The sequence below is a fragment of the Gallinula chloropus genome, assembly GCF_964237585.1.
Source record: "Gallinula chloropus genome assembly, chromosome: 3".
Classification (NCBI taxonomy): domain Eukaryota; kingdom Metazoa; phylum Chordata; class Aves; order Gruiformes; family Rallidae; genus Gallinula; species Gallinula chloropus.
The window spans coordinates 62,882,622-62,900,416 of record NC_140087.1 but is presented as its reverse complement, the minus strand read 5'-3'; the positions used below and the strand labels follow the sequence as shown (position 1 = coordinate 62,900,416).

Below are 17,795 nucleotides of genomic sequence, written 5' to 3'. Positions count from 1 at the left end.
CATGATTCTTATTTTGGATCATTCTGTTTGCTGTTACTTGCATTGTTGCATCTTGAAGGCTTTATCTGTGAAATAGCTAATAATTTGTCTTAAACCTATAAACGACCTTATGGATCGGTCTGAATTTCAGTTGATTCCCAGTTTCACTGTTTGGGATCAAATTTGTATAAATACATGCTTGTTGTTGAACAGAGTTAATTTCTTTGGGAGCACTTCAGGGCTTCATCTTTTTAATTCCCTTCCTGACCCCCCTCTTTTTTTTTTTTTTCTCTCAAATGTATGTTGTTCAGGGAATTCAAACTGAACTACTGGATATATGCACAAACAGAAAGACTTGAACTGAAGGAAAACCATTTCCTGTTGAGAAGGGATTAACATTGTAGGAGTTAGTGAAAAAGAAAAGTAATGGAGGGCAAGAAAGAAAAGCTAAGTATCTTTTATACAAATGCTAGGAGCATATGTAATAAGACTGCTGAATTGGAGTGACATGTTTTCAAGGATAAGAAAGATATTATTGGAATAAGAGAGACAACCAGGAAAATGAAGGGGGATTTAAAATGCCAAGATACACAGTTTTAGTGAAGGGAGAGCTAATATAAAGCTGGAAGAGATGTAACAATATTGCTGAGGGATGATACTCAATCTGCAGTACGAAACACTCCTGCTGCACCCTCTCCCATTTTTTATTTTTTCCTTTTTAAACTGAGTTCAGTGGCTTGCATACAAGCTAAGAACAACGTAACATAGTTGGGATTCTGTTGCACTAGACTTGCAGGTGGTTAGATATAAAGCCCAAGCAATAAAAATATTTAAGATATAAAACAGGTCCCTAAGAAAACGAGAACTGATTTGAAGAATGCTGGGGTACTGAGGAGGACACAGTAGGGAGAAGAAAGAGGTTGTTAGACATCAGTTAAGATACTGACTGTGTGAAAACTACAAATGAGAACATGTTTCCAGTGTTGCTGCAAGGTTGTTGCTTTTATGCTTTTATTGAAATGGCATAGGATATTGTCACTGTTTTTCTGGGAAGATTGCAAATATAAATCTCTATATGGAGATAAGAAATAAAATCAAATGATCATAAAATCATGAAATTTGAAATGGTTGTGGGGAGGGGGCATGTGCTAGAGGGAGAAAGCAGCCCTCAAGTTATTGATTTTAGCAAAGCTAACTTTGAAGGAAAGCAAAATGCTCCCGGGATTTTTGCCTGCAATCCTGTGATGAATGGGAAATCCACTCCACACAAGTAGAGAGTACATAGTGTATAAAACACGTAGAGAGGCCGCAATTAAAATTCATCCCAGTTAAGTCAAGAAAAGGAAAGGCCGATATGGGCCCGAGGCAAAAGAAGGAAAGGCAAAGAGACAACTTGCCCCTCCCGACCTTATGCTTTTTCCTTCCTCTTCGCTGTTCTTTACTATTTCTTCTACTGTCCCTTTATCCTTTCCAGCCCTTCTGTTTTAAGACAGTTCTGTGGCTGTGGTCCCCTGATGAGGTTTCTTCCTCAAGTCCCTGGTTTTTGTACACTTGATTTCTCAGAGCATGAGGATAGCTGTTCAGAGTGCTCATAACATGGGTGTGAGTGCCTGTCCCCCTTTCTCCCCAAAATACTTACCCATTTTTAAGGAGAACCACAGTGTATAGGCTGTATGTAGGCAACGTGTTCTTTTCCCCAAATTCCTTATCTGTGGCTTTGGGGTGGTTTCAATTCACTGTATGTTGAGGGAAGGAATGAGGCAGCAGGATCTGGGGAGAGCAAGCAGGTGGATTGATGTCACAACTGGTGTAGACAGTGGGGCTATATGAAAACTTTTAGAAAAAGACACTGTGCCTTGCTGGAGCATCTACCACTGAAATGGCAGGAGATCTCTGAGAGAAATGTCAAACAAACACATAGATATTTGCAGGTGGGGTCCCTTTCTTTTGTGCAAAGTTAGGACACAAATTGCTTCATCTTGTGGGACCCAGTACGCGAGATGCGTTGTTGTCCAGCATCCCACATACATCCATTTTCAGACATCTTGTTTCAAGGTGTAAAGAACAGCTGTGAGGAAGAAAGTAAATTTGACATATTGGAGGTCTGAATCTCGATGCGTGTAAAATAGCATTGATGAAGCTGAAGGCAGTTTTTAGTAGCCAGAGATCTAGCCCTTAACTCAAGCAAACAGCTTGAGCAAATTTTATTTTTTAAAGTGAAACAAAGATGATAATGATAAAGTGGATATCAGAGAGAGATATAATGGGACAGTGATGAAAGATCTAGTGCTCTTTTTCTGTCAGTCAATCTGTATTCCCTCTTTCTATTTTTTTGTTTTGTTTAAGTCCTAATGATTTGTTAGCTGCAGAAATTGGCAACAGGCAGAGAGGATGACCATGTGGTCTTATGGCATCCAGCTAATGCCTGACTGACCAGTTTTTGAAGATGGTATGAGGGATCATAATGTTTAGTTCCATGTGTGTTGTGATGATAGTTGCATCTATATTTAAAGCTTTCTGTCACTGAAGCACTCCTGGTGTTGTCAGATGTCTGTTGGACTGGATGAGCTGCAACTTCTTGCAATTGAATGTCAATAAGACCAAAGCAATTTTGGTTGATTCATAGCATCAGCTTAAGCATATTCACTTGCACAGATTACATTTGACAGATAGTTACCTTCAGCTGAACTCTGTGGTTAGAAGCCTTGGTATACTCTTGACAGTGAGTTTAGAGCTGATGCCTTATGTTTATTTCATATCCTGTTTTTGCCTTCCTAATACTGCATGTGTATGTCTACATTTAAATAAATTCATAGCTGAAGTACTAGTCAGTTCACATGTTATCTCTGGACAGAATGCTGTGATGAGTCAATTTTAGTTTTTAAAAACCGTTGTGTTTTCTCATTTAGGCAGTTTTAATTTCAAAAGCCATGTAATTGAGGATTTTGTTTTATCTGGAACTCCTGGAAGAGCGTCTGTCAAAGTCTAACAGTAAAAGAAAGAAAAAGGGGGATAAAACCAAAGATGAAAAAGTATTATTCTTTTTGGAATGCTTTCCTGGTATTCTAGCAGTTTTCTGGCCTGCAGGAAAATATATTCAACACAAGTGTTTTTACCCTGTTGTATTAGTGAAAGTTAATCCTCTGGATTCTTGAACAAGGCTGTGCATGGTGTTATCAAATACCGATGTGTGTCCACATCCCCTATAAATCTTGTAAAGAAAGGCATCTTTCCAACTCTTTTCTTATGATGGTCTTGTCCTGGTTTTGGCAGGGATAGAGTTAAATTTCTTTTTATCAGCTGCTATAGTGCTGTGTTTTGGATTTAGGATGGGAATAATATTAATAATATACCGGTGTTTTAGCTGTTGCCAAGAAGTCAAGGACTTCTCAGCTTCTTGTACCCAAGAAGCTGGCAGGGCGTACAGAACAGCTGACCCAAACTTTCCTAAGGGATATTCCATACTCTATGTTGTCATGCTCTGTATATAACTGGTTGGCTGGGATGCAGCACAGCTTGGGAACTAGCTGAGCATCAGCTTTGGGTGGCAAAAATTTGTGCTGGTTTTGTGTTGTGTATTTCTAAAATCACAATTATTCTTTGCTATTATGTCTTTCAGTCCTATTAAACTGTACCTCAACCAGTGAGCTGTACTTTTGTTTCCCCTTTCTGATTCTCTTCCCCATACCGCTCTGTGTGTGGGAATAAATAAACAGCTCTGGTTGTTTTAGCTGTTGGATGGGTTAAACCACAACAGGTACTGAGATTGTCTGGGTTAAAATACAGTTTAATTCATTGATTAAGCTAGTTGATCTGGCTTATGGTGAACTTGAAGCTTCAATTTACTTAAAACATGCTGAAGAATAATTCAACTTCTGCATTATTTCAAACTTTCCCCCTGCAAGGTCCTAACAGCTTAAAAGCGGCATCCTGATTTTGAAGAGAAATTCAGTGACTTAATGCCAAATACTTCTTTGTATACCATTTCCACTCACAACTTCATTTCCTCTTTTTAAAAGGCTGCAGGTGATTTCCCTGTAGAGTTTATGGAGGTGATAAAAGGAAAATTTTGGAGTTCTTTTCTCAGTAAAAAATAGGAACACAGCATCCTTAAGTTTTAATATGAATGAGCTAAAAATACTTAAGCTAAAACATTTATACTTGCATATTCTGGCTAGATTGTCATTCTCTGGTGAGAGGGCAAAGTTGACTTGATGTTTTTTGGCTACGATTACTGAATCTCAGCCTAGAACTGCCTTGGGATGGCCTCCTTCTAAAAAGGACAGAATGGTTGGAAGTAAAGGCATCTCCCCTAACTGTGAATGAGAAGGTAGACACTTTCCTTTTTAAAATTACCATAATAAAGTCCCTGACCATGCTGATATTTAATGGATGGCAATGAATGGCCCCAAGCCCTCTTTGTTTTCTACCTCTAAAACCCTCTGTGACCAGAGAACCAAAGATGTATGAAAAGCATCATGTTCAAACCCACGTGGGTGCCAGGGTTGCCTCTATCTTCCTGTGCTCTTTTCCATCAAGCTGGCAGCCAAGTTGCTTCAGATGCCTGAAATAGAGGGGTGGGTAGTAGGTTTGGGTTTGCTCAGAGGTGTAGAGTTCTTGTAGTTTAAAAATGTCATTTATTTTACTTTGTGAGGGTGGTATAGGATTTGAATATGGAATCACAGGAATTTAGAAATGTGAATAAAGTAATAATAGCAGGTAAAATAAATTTTATTATGTGCATATCTTGCATTTGCTATAAGGTAATAGGCAAATAATCTGAAAACATCATTGACATTTTAGGCAACTGTAATAGCTTTTAAGATAATGGTCCTTTTCTCCTGAACTTGGTAAGAAAGAAAAATGCATTTGAAATGGCAGCAGGGTTCTAACTGAAGCAGCACCAAGCTCACTGGCAAACTCAGGAAGTGTTTACTGGTATCTGTCAAGTGTCATGCAGGTAATTTATCTGAGCTGGCTTGTCCTGCTGAATATTATTCTCTAATTTCCACACCCCTCCCTCACCCATCCCCCTGCCCTATTAACATGGTGATTAGCATCTTTTTTGGTCTTTTTGAGAACAAGATCCCTGACAAATTCCTCCTGACATATTCGTGTTCTCATATGTTTGCTACATAAAATCATTATCTCTTGCCAAGCTTTAGATCTGCCAAGTTCCCTCTGTGTTGTCTCAATTTTCATTCCAAATAAAAAAATTAAAATGCAAAGAGCAAAAGAGGAGAAGTGAACTCTTTTTATCTTAGCAGTGTAAGTTTTGCCTCTGAGAGCACAGGGGGTTTTGATGTAAGACATCTACCCAAACATCCCTAACAGTAATGTCATCGCTGCCAAAACATACTTGCACTACAAAAATGCATGGTAGTGTTAAATCCTGAAATGTCCGTACAGTTAAGGTTTTTGAGTGGGGTAGGCTGCTTGTGGTGTGTTGTAAGGAGAGACAAGCAGGCTGTACACCGGTGCCAGTGAGTAATGTGTAGAGTAGGACGTGGTTGAGCGTGGTGTGGATTCCTGACCCATCTGCAGGGGTTAAACTGTGGAAACTACCCCACCTCTTTATTTTCTAAAGCAGTCATGAGGCCGCTGACAGACAGATTACCTGAAAGCTTGGGAGGAATAGAAGAATTTTTGGATAAACAGGGTTTTTTCTGTTTGTATTAATGTTTAAGAAAAATAGTCCTTGGGGCATGGAAACTGCTCCCACATCTATATGCTATATATTTTTTTGTTGTATTTATTTTTTTTTTTTAAAAGCAACCCCCTAAATGTAAGTGTAGTGATTTACTACTTTTTATTTCTCCTTTGTAGGATAATACAAAATAAGACTAAGAACTGGGTATTGGAAAGGAGACTTTGAGATGGATGTTTGAGCTGTATAAATTCTGTAATTTATTCAGTAAAGGAAGGTGTTGAATTGTGTCACAAGGTTGTCTGCTGCTTCTCATGCATTTAGGGACACACAGCAGAGTATTAAAAATATGCAAAATGCAGTATTGTGGGGTTTGGTTATTAATTCTGTTAAAATAATGGCTGAAAGTAAACTTGGATTTATGTGAATGGTTTAATCCTTTTCCACAACACATGCACCGTCCCCCCCACCCCCGAAATTACGTTTGTCCTCTTTGTGTTGCTTAAGTCTGTATGACCGACCTTTCCTCTTTACAGAAATTCAGTTACAAAATCCTAAAGCTGTGTGAAAGCCTTTTATAACTGCAGCTTCAGCAAGATTTGCAATTATGCAAGAAAATACTGAAATATATACCTGTGTGTCTCATCTCCTTGATATGCAAACACCCTTTGCTGTATCTTTTATTAACTGTTACGCTTCTGTTTCATACCTGCTTTCACAGAGTAGAGATGTGAATGCACATGTGTCCCTCTGTGGTAGAATAGACCATATATCTTTATATGAGCAGACAAAAAGAGCATATTTAGACAGGTTGAAGGTGAAAAAGATTTTTATGCTCAAGTTTCTGATTAGACCATTATAGCAGCATCACTAATTCCCCTCTGTCCATCTATTGTCTTCCCTCATATGTTGTCATCAGTGACCACTGTTGATTTGTTGACTCTATTAAAGTATTCAAGGAAGCCAAGGGCCTGTCATTTTGGTCATAACCTTAATCTGTTTTCTCACCTTGGGAGAAAATGTGTTAATACACTGTCTGTTTCTATAGAATAAACTCATTGAAAAAGTTCCTGATGCAACAAATCTGCAATACCTTCAGAAGAAGAAAAAAAGGTTTTCTGAATCTTAACTATTTTAACAGATTGCAAGCCACATTTAGGTAGCAACTTTTATATGAATGATACCAAATTAAGTGATGGTAAGGAATTGTAACAGTTTGTTGTGTAGTAATTTTTGAGGTGGATGAGTTATCTTCTGATTTCTCATAATCTCTGATTCCTTGATGTTTCTGAATGATTAAACAAATGTTATGTTAAATTCTGCTTTTGTTTACATCTCTGTAAAGCCTGTGTAACTTACTGATGCTGAAGTTGCTTTAGTAACTATGGGGAAGGGTATTTCTGCCAGTTTGCTGATCTGGAAAACAAAATGAATATATATGTGTATATACATATTATGCCTTACAAGTAAATTATATAGCTACCTAATTGCCCTTCATATTGTATATCACCCTCTATAATTATAAAATTATTCTGAGAAACCACTTGCTGTGCAAATAGAGCTTATTTAAAGGATATACTAATACAGACTTGTTTGAGTTTTCTTACAGTTTACTTTTTAGTCACTTATTTGGAGAATTTGCTTGTTCTGTTATATTTGAGAAAGAGGCTTTACATTTAAGCTTGTGTTTAATCTTTAGCTGGCATTTGCAACTAGATAAGTTCACATTTTTAACTTAAAGATTAGCTTGTTTTTTTTTTTTTTTTAATTTTAGTTTGCAGATAGCTGATATGTGGAAGAATCTTGTTCACTTTCTGGTGCAGATCAGAGATTCCTACACTGCTTCTTTTTCATCTTAATTGAAATAAGTGTTGGGCATTATACGTACTGGGACGTATTCCATTTACTAGTATTTACCTAAAGATAAATTTTTGGTCCTTGTCCTTGTTTTATATGTGTCAGTCATTCCTGTCCCTGCTGTCTGAGACTTTCTTTGATGGCATAAATAGCCTTAAGAGCTGAAGTTACAGTCAAAGTGTTTGCCATCATTAAGTTGGCTGGATAACTGTGGTGGTTTAGCCCTGGCTGGAGGCCAGATGCCCACCAAAGTCAGTCTATTACTCCCCTTCTTAGTTGGACAGGGGAGAAAATAGATATTAAGAGGCTCAGGACACAAAATAAGGACAGGGAGAGATCATTCTGTCAGCAATGACATGGGTAAAACAGACTCAACACGAAGTGAAGAAGAGAGAAACTACCTAATTTATTACACTACACTACAAAGAACAGTGGGGAAAAAAGAAACCCAGAATCAGAAGTGTGACCAGATCTTAAAACAAATGCAACCAGATCTCAAAAGACTTTCCCCCCACCACTCCCTTCTTAGCAGACTTTAGTCAGAATTTTGCTCCCTTCTTCCCCCTGCTCACAGTACAGGGGGGCAGGGACTGGGAAAAAATGGGGTTCTCGGTTACTTCATGAACTATTTTCCTCTTTCAGATCTTGAAACACCTCTAACCTCCCCCCCAGTTCCCTTCATAGCAGACTTCACTCTAGTCATGATTTCACTCCCTTCTTCCCCCTGATCACAGCACAGGGGGGCAGGGACTGGGAGATGGGGGTTTTGGACAGTCCCTTGAAAGTTGGTTTCCTTCTCGGCCAGCGGATGGGGGGGATGAGGCATTCATTCCACACCCTCCCCCTGCTGCACCGTGGGGTCTCACCCACAGGAGATGGTCCTCCACGAACTTCTGCAACGTGAATCCTTTCCCACAGGGCTTTATCTCTTTATCAAAATGTCTCTCAGTTCCAGTCCTCCACGGGATTCCAAGCCTCCCCCCAGCAAACCTGTTCCAATGCAAATATTTCTCTCTCATCTCTGTGTCTCTGAATCTCCTCATGGCTGCAAGTGCTGGCAGGGGCTTGTTCCAATGTAGGGTCACCGCATCTTCTCTATGTCTCCACCTGCTCCATCCAGCGTGGAGACCCTCCACGGGCTGCAGGTGGGGTCTTGGCCTTTTCCATGGGTTTCTCCATGGGCTGCAGGGGCACCTTTCTCTCCGGCACCTGGGCCGCCTCCTCCCCTGCCATGTTCTGGCCTTGGTGTCTGCACAGCTCGTTACATCTTCTTGCTCCCTTCTCCGGTGGCAAAATGCAGCTGCTTCCGAGTTTTTTTTCTCCTATGTGTGATTCTCAGAGGCGCTATGAATCCATTTCCGATTGGCTCAGCCCTGGTCAGAGTGACTTTGGCCTTGAATTTCCTGATGTTTACAATTTTGAGGCCCGTTAGCGCATTCCAGCAGCCATTTTCTGCAGCCCCCGGTCTCTCTCTCAGCACCCAGCTACGCAAAACTGTGACAATAACTAAATAGGCCAGGGTTGGAATCGTTTGGCTTGAATGACTGGTAGAGTTGGGGCTTTTTTCTTTCATTTTTGGTGCCAGAGTTCAGTCTATTGTGGAACTCCTCCTTTTGGCCTGCGAATCTGGGAAGAAATCCATCTGGTTTCTTCATCTGTCTTTCCAGACAATGTGATCTAATTATTACAACAATAGATGATGAGAAGAAACTTTAAGATTAAATTGTATTTTATGGTTACTAGAAGCTATGATGAATAAGAGTAAAAAGAATGTATATTTAACCAGTAGAAGAGATTAATGTTTTCTTGAAATAACTCCCCTTAATTTATCTGTAATATTTTAATAAATCTTTCCCGTGCCATTAAATAGTGGGAGAGGAAAGATAACATAAAGGAAAAGATTGTTCTTACTAAAAAAAAAGCTAGCTTTTTGAAAAGTAATAATTATAAATGGTAAAACGTTTGGGGAAGAGACTGCTGGATCTGTTGGTTGTATGTCTAGTACACTAGAGTTTTGATCTCTGGTTAGTGATATTGAGCTTTCCTATGATGTATTGAGGTATTCTTTATTATTTTTGTAATGGAACATGAAGGATTGTCTTCAATTTCTCTCCTTCCTGTTTTATTTGTTAGAAATAATTTTGTACAAGGTAAGTATTAGAATTTAGTTTTAATGGAAAAATCTTACTGGTGCAAAAAGACTATTATCTAGTGAAGAAGAATTAATTAACTTCATTTATTTTGTCTGAAATAATGCAAGTCGGATCTATGTGGAAGAAACTAATATTGTCTCAGTTGCCTATATATATATATATATATGAAGACACTTTGACAGGCTGATTAATACGTGTGATGAAAAAGTGTACATTGCTAGAATGTGCTGGATATCACACACATATTTTGCCAGGTAATATATGCACATGCTAATACCCCAAAGCCAAAACTTTGTAGATTGGGGTCTCAGGATTCCCCCCAAATTGGCTCTGCCTTGGAAAGTGACATTGTAGCTCAAAAAAGGGGAACCAATATTAACTGTGTCTTTTACTTGATAACCAAAATATGTTCTATCTCTGTGTTTATGAAAAGGAATATTAGGGTTTTTTTGAAAGCATATTGATAACTTTTACTGAAACCCTAATTATTATAACTGTTATACTGTTCATTTATACCTCTTATACTATCTATTTATTTACTATACCTATTTATATGTTATGCCTATAATATGCCTATATAAATATACCTATTTATATGTTATGTCTATAGATAATGCTAGAGTTCAATACTAAAAAAAAAGAAAAGCCATGGTATTCTTGAATGAATCTATACAGTGAGCATCTTTGGGAATGTACAAGATTGTGTGTTCAAGGAACAGCAATACAAAATCATGGAAAGTTAGTAAATACATAGAAACCATGGCTGGTTGATGAAGTCTCTGAGCTGCTTGTGATTTGAGGTTCGAAGAGTATTCAGGAGCAGTATTGTACAGGCTTACTATGCTCCTACTTGTTCCCCTGCCTCTGCTTTTTGCCATAGTTATTCCCACAGTTTCAGCCGGTGAGGCAGCTCTGGTTGTGATCTTTCATTTTTGCCCCGCGGGCTACTGCAATGTAGTGGAAGTTTCTATTACCAGTAAATACATGAAAATATTGGCTTTTGTTTACCTGACAGCTATGCCTGATCCAAACCGAGTAGCAAAATTAATGTTAAACGTCATTATTACGTTTTCATGGATAGGGTCAGAGTAGCACAGCTCTTTGTGAGAAAAGAAAAACTTGTAATGCCTTTTCTCTGCTTATCTCATTTTACAAGCACAAGCTTGTTCTTCAATGTGCCCTCCTTCATTCTGTGCTGCAGTGATCTGCAGGGCAGCGAATTTTTTCTAGGTAGGAAGTGATTGCATTTGATATTGCTGGCTCCAGTGGGCAGTTTGCTTGTCACAGGGGACTGTAAGAGCTTCCTCTGGGATGCACTGAAAGAATATGCCTATCAGCTCATTGGGCTGGCACTTCTCATCTTGAAAACTCTTCTGGATCATAACAAGAATGCTATTAGAGAAAAGATTATGGGTATCTTTCACCATCTCTGTTCACCATCAAATGAATTTTCCATTGGTTGGAATTGGTATTAGGCTCTGCATTGGCAGAGGCTAATGTAGTTGCAGAGGGAGTTTATCTTAGTAACTAATCCTTGCCACCTCCCTGTGAGGTGATTTGCTAAGTATCTGAAAGATAGGGAAGGATGGGACTCAGAGATGGTTTCAGAGCTGGGATTAGAGCACTGATGTTCCAGGCTTCTTTCTGGTCCTATGCTCTGCACAACCATGAGGCCAGCCTTTCCTACCCATCTCCTGTTACTCTCTTGGGACAAATTCCTATTGAAATTTATTAATAAGGCATCAGAGGAATAATCCCATTGTCCCAGGCAGGAGTGAAATTCACCTTTTATTTCTGTGGTACTGTATGCAATTTAATGCTAACAGTCAGGAGACCTTAAACAACCAACACATCAAACAGCTGATTCGGTGCCCGCCTTCCTTCTTATTTAGCTTAGTCTAAACCAACACCAAACTTTGTGACATTCCTCCCCTCCCACAGTGGAGAGCCGCTGGGATATTTTTTTTTTATACCACACATGGTTTCCCTCCTACATCTTCCTCCCATGTCAGATATTCATACCCCCTTTAATAACCAGCAGGGGGATCATTACATTGAGCTACTGCCAAATGCATAATGACTGCTGCCTTTGCCTTACACAGTCACTGCTCTACTGATATCCAATTCAGCATTGTAAAGTGCTTAGGGCTACCTTGGGGATGTGCTATATTAAACCCAACTATTCTAAATCCTATTTAATACAAAGAGATTGGTAGGGGGGAGGGGGGAGGGAGATTTAAAATTGTCGTTGCTCACCTATTTTCAATGAGCAAAATATACCTGGCCGTTTAGGGCCCAATTCTGTCACTCTTAAGTCGTGAATAGTCCCACTGATATCAGTTGGGGTGTATGGAGGTGAGGGCTCAGCTTACCACTGGGGGAGGCAGAATCGGGTCCCACAGAAGCTGCAGCTGAGACAGTTAAGTTTGCAGGGAGCTGATGGGGCTGAGTGCACCCGTTTCCGATTTCCACTTATAAATGTTGTGCAGTGAAAACAGGAAAGCAGAAACATGCTTCATATCTGACTAAAAATAAAGGTACTTTTAAACTTGTAAAAGACAACATTTTTATTTGAATGATATGACAGAGCTGCCACAGGAGTGTTACCTGCTATAAAGAAAGCTTAAGAATTATTACCTTTATTAGACCAGTGACACTGAGCTTTAGCCATACATTTCTAACTTCTGTCCCTCTACAGAGACAATTTTCTTTTCTTAAATAAACTGTCATGCTAGTGTTAATATATTGTCGGCTCCCTCATACTCTGAGAATACTGCTGATATAAAACATGTATATGTTAGATTGGTAATAGTATCTTTAGTGTAGCTGACTAGAACAAATGTGTTTCCCTCATGGCTGTGCTAATGTGATAAAGGAAAATTGGCTGTTCATCAGCTTTTGGCTGGGTAAAGACAGTAGAGATGGAACCACATTCTTTTTTATGCATTAATACCACTGAGAACTTTTCACTAGTTATATTTCACGTGCGGGCATGTTGTGCAAAGATGTTGTAAAACATGAGATAATGCTACAAATAACAAAGTAGAAAAGCCTGTATCTTTTATGATGATAACAGTCAAACACCAAATGACAGTAACAGGGTGTAAAAAATGTGATGCAGAAAAAAAATGCAATGTAACCACCGTATACACATATACTTAGGCTCTTGCAAATAGGGGATCAGATGTTTAGAGAGCTTTGAATTAAAATTAAATAAAAAACTGTTGTATTTAGGTCATTGATGTGTCAACACAAAGGATAATTTAAAATGGAGAAATGTGTTTTGAGTGGTGAAACTCATATGCAGTAACTTTTAGAACAAATCTCAAGGCTTAGTAATTATGATAATAGCCTTCAAATTTCCATCAGTGGAAGAGCAATAAATATTGCTGTCTAAATTTGGGAAATATTGACTGAATCTGGAAATGGCAATAGAGCTCAGCATGCGTCTTTGTATTTGAAAGTGTAGTTTAAGAAGAAAAATTCATCTGTACAATTTTGTGTGAAGCCTGAGTAATAAAAAAAATCCCAACAAACAAAAATATCCATCTGATTTCATATTTTCTTTCTGAAAATACTGATAGACTCATGTTGCCTGGGGCACTGATGCTGATAATCTGAGCTCATATTTATAGATAATTGTGTCTGTTTTTCTTGGTCTGAAATTCAAAAGACTTTATTGGTCAAATACCATTGTGAAGGCTTATATTGTGGTTTTCAAATTGATATTTTTTCATGTTCTAGCTTTCCCTGTCTGCAACAAATTATTCTGGTTTGTAAACCTTCTGTTTGTCCTCACGTAAATATTGTTCTTATGGAGGCAATTATTCCAGGTTTGTTTTGATTAGCATGGGTATCAAGACAGGCTGAAGCACTCTAGTTTTATTTGGCCTCTGTAAATGATTCGCAAGGCGTCCATGTCTACAAAGTGAAAATAATGCTCTGAAAATGGGCAGCAACAACGCAATGTTTCAAAATCTGAAGGCTACCATGTGAAATAATCTGAAGGCTACTGAGTGAAATAAGCCATATGTAAGCTAAATAGTACTAAAGTACAAGTAATTTCAGATTTGCAAGTAAATTGCTTTCTGAAATATATAAAATTAAGTTTATTCAGTAAAGAATTCAATGGTGTTCAAAAGTTTTGAATAAATTGAACTTAGTTTCTGTGATGAACTTTATTAAGTTAGTCAGGGAAGCTGACTGTAGCCACAGTGCCTCCAGTTTTCATTTTATATTGCCTGTAGTTTTTGAATGTGTATTGAATTTCATAAAATTTAAGGTTGAAAGGCTCTCACATATTATTAAACTGTTTTCTAATTTTGTGTAAACATGATGGTTTTTAATAAAAAAAAGAAAAAGTACTTTATTAAAAGCTCAGCATCTTGTGACTTTGTGGAGCTGGGAGAATGCCATAAAGTATTTCTGTGAATGTTAGCTCAAACTTAAAATGAATTGGCAGGGAAGGAAAGGCTTGCAGAAAACAGTAACCTAAGGGTGCTGGCTGAGTGCATATTTGTAGCCATGGGCTCCTTTGATGGAAGGGAATTACCCACTGGGTGTAGAGCAGATGAAGCCAGTTCCTCTACTATTCCCTTCAGCCCTTGTAGAAAGAAACATGCTGGGGTTAGGGAGGCATTTTGGAGGGGTGTTAGAGGCCTGGTTGAAACGTGCTGCATTAGGTTATCCTGAGTATGGTAGATAGCCCCTTGAGGCCTGTATGAGCTGATGTGTATGAGAAGTGCTCTGACAGCTATAACATGTGCCCGTGGCCTGAAGTGGTGAAGTAGCTGTAACCAGTCTTGTACCTTGTGAAACAGACCCTTCTCCTTCTCTTCTGCCTCCCCAACAGATCACTGTGCCATAGATCCTTTTTTGATTTAACCACTGTAAAATTATTCTCTGTGCATCTAAGTGATGATCTTGGGCTGCATTGCTAACAGATGGACAGCAAAGAGGTATCTACTCTCAGTAGCACCAAAAAGACAGACAGTTAGCAAGTAGGTCAAAGTGATGTTAATGGTTAATCAGTGTTAGGTGCAATGTATATGTAATTAGTGAATGCATAATGAAGTGTGCATTTGTCCATTTGCATTGATTCTATAGGTGCATCACAGCAGAATTAGTTTCTTCTTGAATGGCTGGGAAGATGACAACACCCCTTTTGATTCAAGGATTCTTCTGGGAACAGTTGTAGATGCTGATGGTGCATTAAAAATTGGACAAAGTTTCACAGGTAAACTTTGTAAATTTTCTAAATAAAAATTCCAGGTAAACTTTTCCTGGAATATTTGAAAATAAGATGTGCACAATGTAGCTAAAATACAAAGGTGTGAGTCATTTTAAGTTATCTATATGCTGCGAAGTAAGATCTTCCTGCAGGAGAAAATTCCTATCATACAATTTGCTCTCTCAATAGACTGGCTGAAAGATAGAAGTTTGGTAGGTGTATAATTTATTCTATGAGTTACTGCATATAGGTAGGTTTTCCTGTATTCTCCAAAATGTAGGTCTCTAAAGTGATACATTGCATTAATTTATGATCATAATTTTGCTGCATAACCATATGAAATGTTTTCAGAATGGGATTGTGTATGGCCGCTAGACTATGTTCCTCTCCAGAGACAGGAACAGACCTGAGGATTTCAGGTTGTTTATGTTCTTCCCTTCTATCAACACTCAAGTAAACCACTAGCATAATGCCTGATAGTGTTACTCTTCATCTACATCTAGAATTTTATATGATACAGTAGCATGACATGATCATTGCAGAACAGCTGGGGGATGTTTTGTTGCTCTCCGTGAATTACTGGCTCTGCTGATATAAGAGCACTGACTATTGCTCTTCAGGAACATGCAGAATTTGAAGCTAACTCCTAAATATAACTATGTGTCACCTAAAATCTTTATTGTGCTCTTGGGCAAGAATGTAGTTCTTTGTCTTGTTACTTAAGGCTTGTATTTGGAAATGTGCCGTCTTGTGATTTTGATTCTGAATACTTGATAACTAATAAATGTAGAAAAGAAAGAAATATTTTAAAATGCTTTTTATCTTTATTGTATAAATTGATAGGTACAGTTGTACCTACTGTATCTCTTCTCTAATTAGAGGTGGCACATGGTCTGGCTCATTACTTCTGTCTAATGAGCCGATCCGCGTGCCACCTCTCTAATCAGAAAAGAGATAGGTACAAAATGTTCTTATAAAGTTGTTATAAATCATTCTCTTTTTTATCAAAAAAATTAAGTCACTGCCCTCTATAGTTTTGTCCAGGTCCAAGATGGTTTCCTTCAGGAGGGGTAATTGTGCAAGAGAGATCTCTGGGTACTGAATTAAAGGTGCTCTCATGCAGTGCAAAGCTGCTTTCTCTTCCAGAGATTATTATAGTGTTTTTTTTTTTTTTAGGTTTAGAGCAGTTTGTTGGAAGAATGCAAGATTTTCGATTTTACCCAGTGGCACTTACAAACAGGTAAAGAACATTTATTTTTGTAAGAAAAATAGAAGTGTGGTGAGAAGAAAGGATAACAATGTTTATTCCCCAACGTGTAGTGTTTTTATGATGTTTCCTTTAGATGATTGCTTATGATGTAGTTTGCTGAACCTCATTTCAAAGATGACTGTTAATCTAAAAAATGTTGTATTAAAATAAATTCAAATTAGTGTGTGTTACTTTTGAACTGGTGCTTAAATGTGCTTTCCTTGCTATTGCTGTCCCTGCCACAACCTGACTTAGACTTTTTTCGGAAAGTTGATTCACATGCTAGATTTCAATGCTTATAAACTATCTAGGTGTTATCAATGCATTATAATTCTGACATAGTGTGTGCTGATCAGCTTATTCCTGCTGGATGAGACTTGCCAAGCTTTCCCAGGGCTCCATGTAAACTGTGGGGTGAGGAAGGGAGAATAGCAGGGTAGTCCACTTTAGACACTAATGTTAGTGATCAGAGTAAAAAGGAAAGGAATTCTAATTGGTCAGCATGCTGGCTTCCTAGCTGCAAGCTTGACTTCTGTGCTTAGCAGTTCCCTTCCTCTGGTTTCAGCTCTCCATGGTGTCAGAGGCCCATGTCAGGTGTTCTTAATGCTCCCCATACTCTCACATCCCCGAGGTGCCTATTGTCTTAACTGTTCATTGCCTTCGATATCAGATTGTCACCAGAAGCTGCCAATGACTTTGCTAGCTCAGCCCACAGAGCCCTGGGCAATTGCTTTGACTTCCTCCATCCCTGAGGCCAAATTACAGTTTCCACTGCAATTTCTGATGCCCTCCAGCCTCTCTTCCCAGTGTATTACAAAGAAATGTTACCTTTGTTATCCTGTTCATGCTGGATTAATCTAGTCAATTCAAGCTAGCCAGAAGTAGTCAGGTCCTATTTGTCTCTGTGGTGCTTCTGGATAGGCTACATGCAATGACACTCGTGACTGCAGACCTTAAGGCTACTTAATGATAGCCTTTCAGTAAGATGTAGAGCAGTCTCCTAAGAGCTCACTTGTCTGCAGGATATCACAATGAACTGAGATTCTGTGAATTTAAAGTATTGATATAAATCTGAATTCCAAGTTGTATGAGAATCATGTTGGTTGTATTCTTTCAGAGCAATGATTGTCAAATCTAACCACAATTTAAGTCAGTTAAATTAATAAAGTTTAAAAATGGAAAGATAAGGTATTTTACGAAAGGTTGTGACCTAATGCTGTCTTTGTAAATGTAGTTTTCTATCTACAAGTTACTGCGTGCAAAATGTTTATCTGGGATAAACTGTGAAGGAATGACTTACCTATATACAATTAATTCAAATCTATGACTATGTAAAAGGTCCTGTAAGTTTGAGTCCTGTGAAATTCGTAGGGATAGCTACCAAGTATTTATTTGCTAAATAAGTATGTGAAAATTATTTTCTTACTGATTAAGTAGACAATTGGAAAAGTAAGAGTTTTTCAGTTTAAAACATTAGTATCTGAAGGAACACAGGAATGCTCTGGTGTTGAGTAACACCCAGAGATCAGCAAATGCAGGTTTAGGTAACCTGCCCATGTTTGGATATCTTGTCTGCTTGTCACCCTACCTAACTATGTATTTCAGTTGTTGATGCCACAGGGAAGTAAAGTGACTCAGTTGCTTTGACCTCGGCTGCAAGAAGCAGCTAGAGTGATCACA

General features: G+C 38.4%; 1 protein-coding gene across 1 annotated transcript in view; it reads left to right on the top strand.

Moving 5' to 3' along the window:
• The window catches only part of USH2A (usherin), a 385,041-nt gene that overhangs the window by 20,699 nt on the left and 346,547 nt on the right, over positions 1–17,795 (top strand). Inside the window, exons 3-4 of the mRNA XM_084261650.1 lie at positions 14,743–14,872; positions 16,043–16,106. Of these exons, the coding sequence (XP_084117776.1) occupies positions 14,743–14,872; positions 16,043–16,106 (194 nt within the window). The remainder of the gene's footprint in view (positions 1–14,742; positions 14,873–16,042; positions 16,107–17,795) is intronic.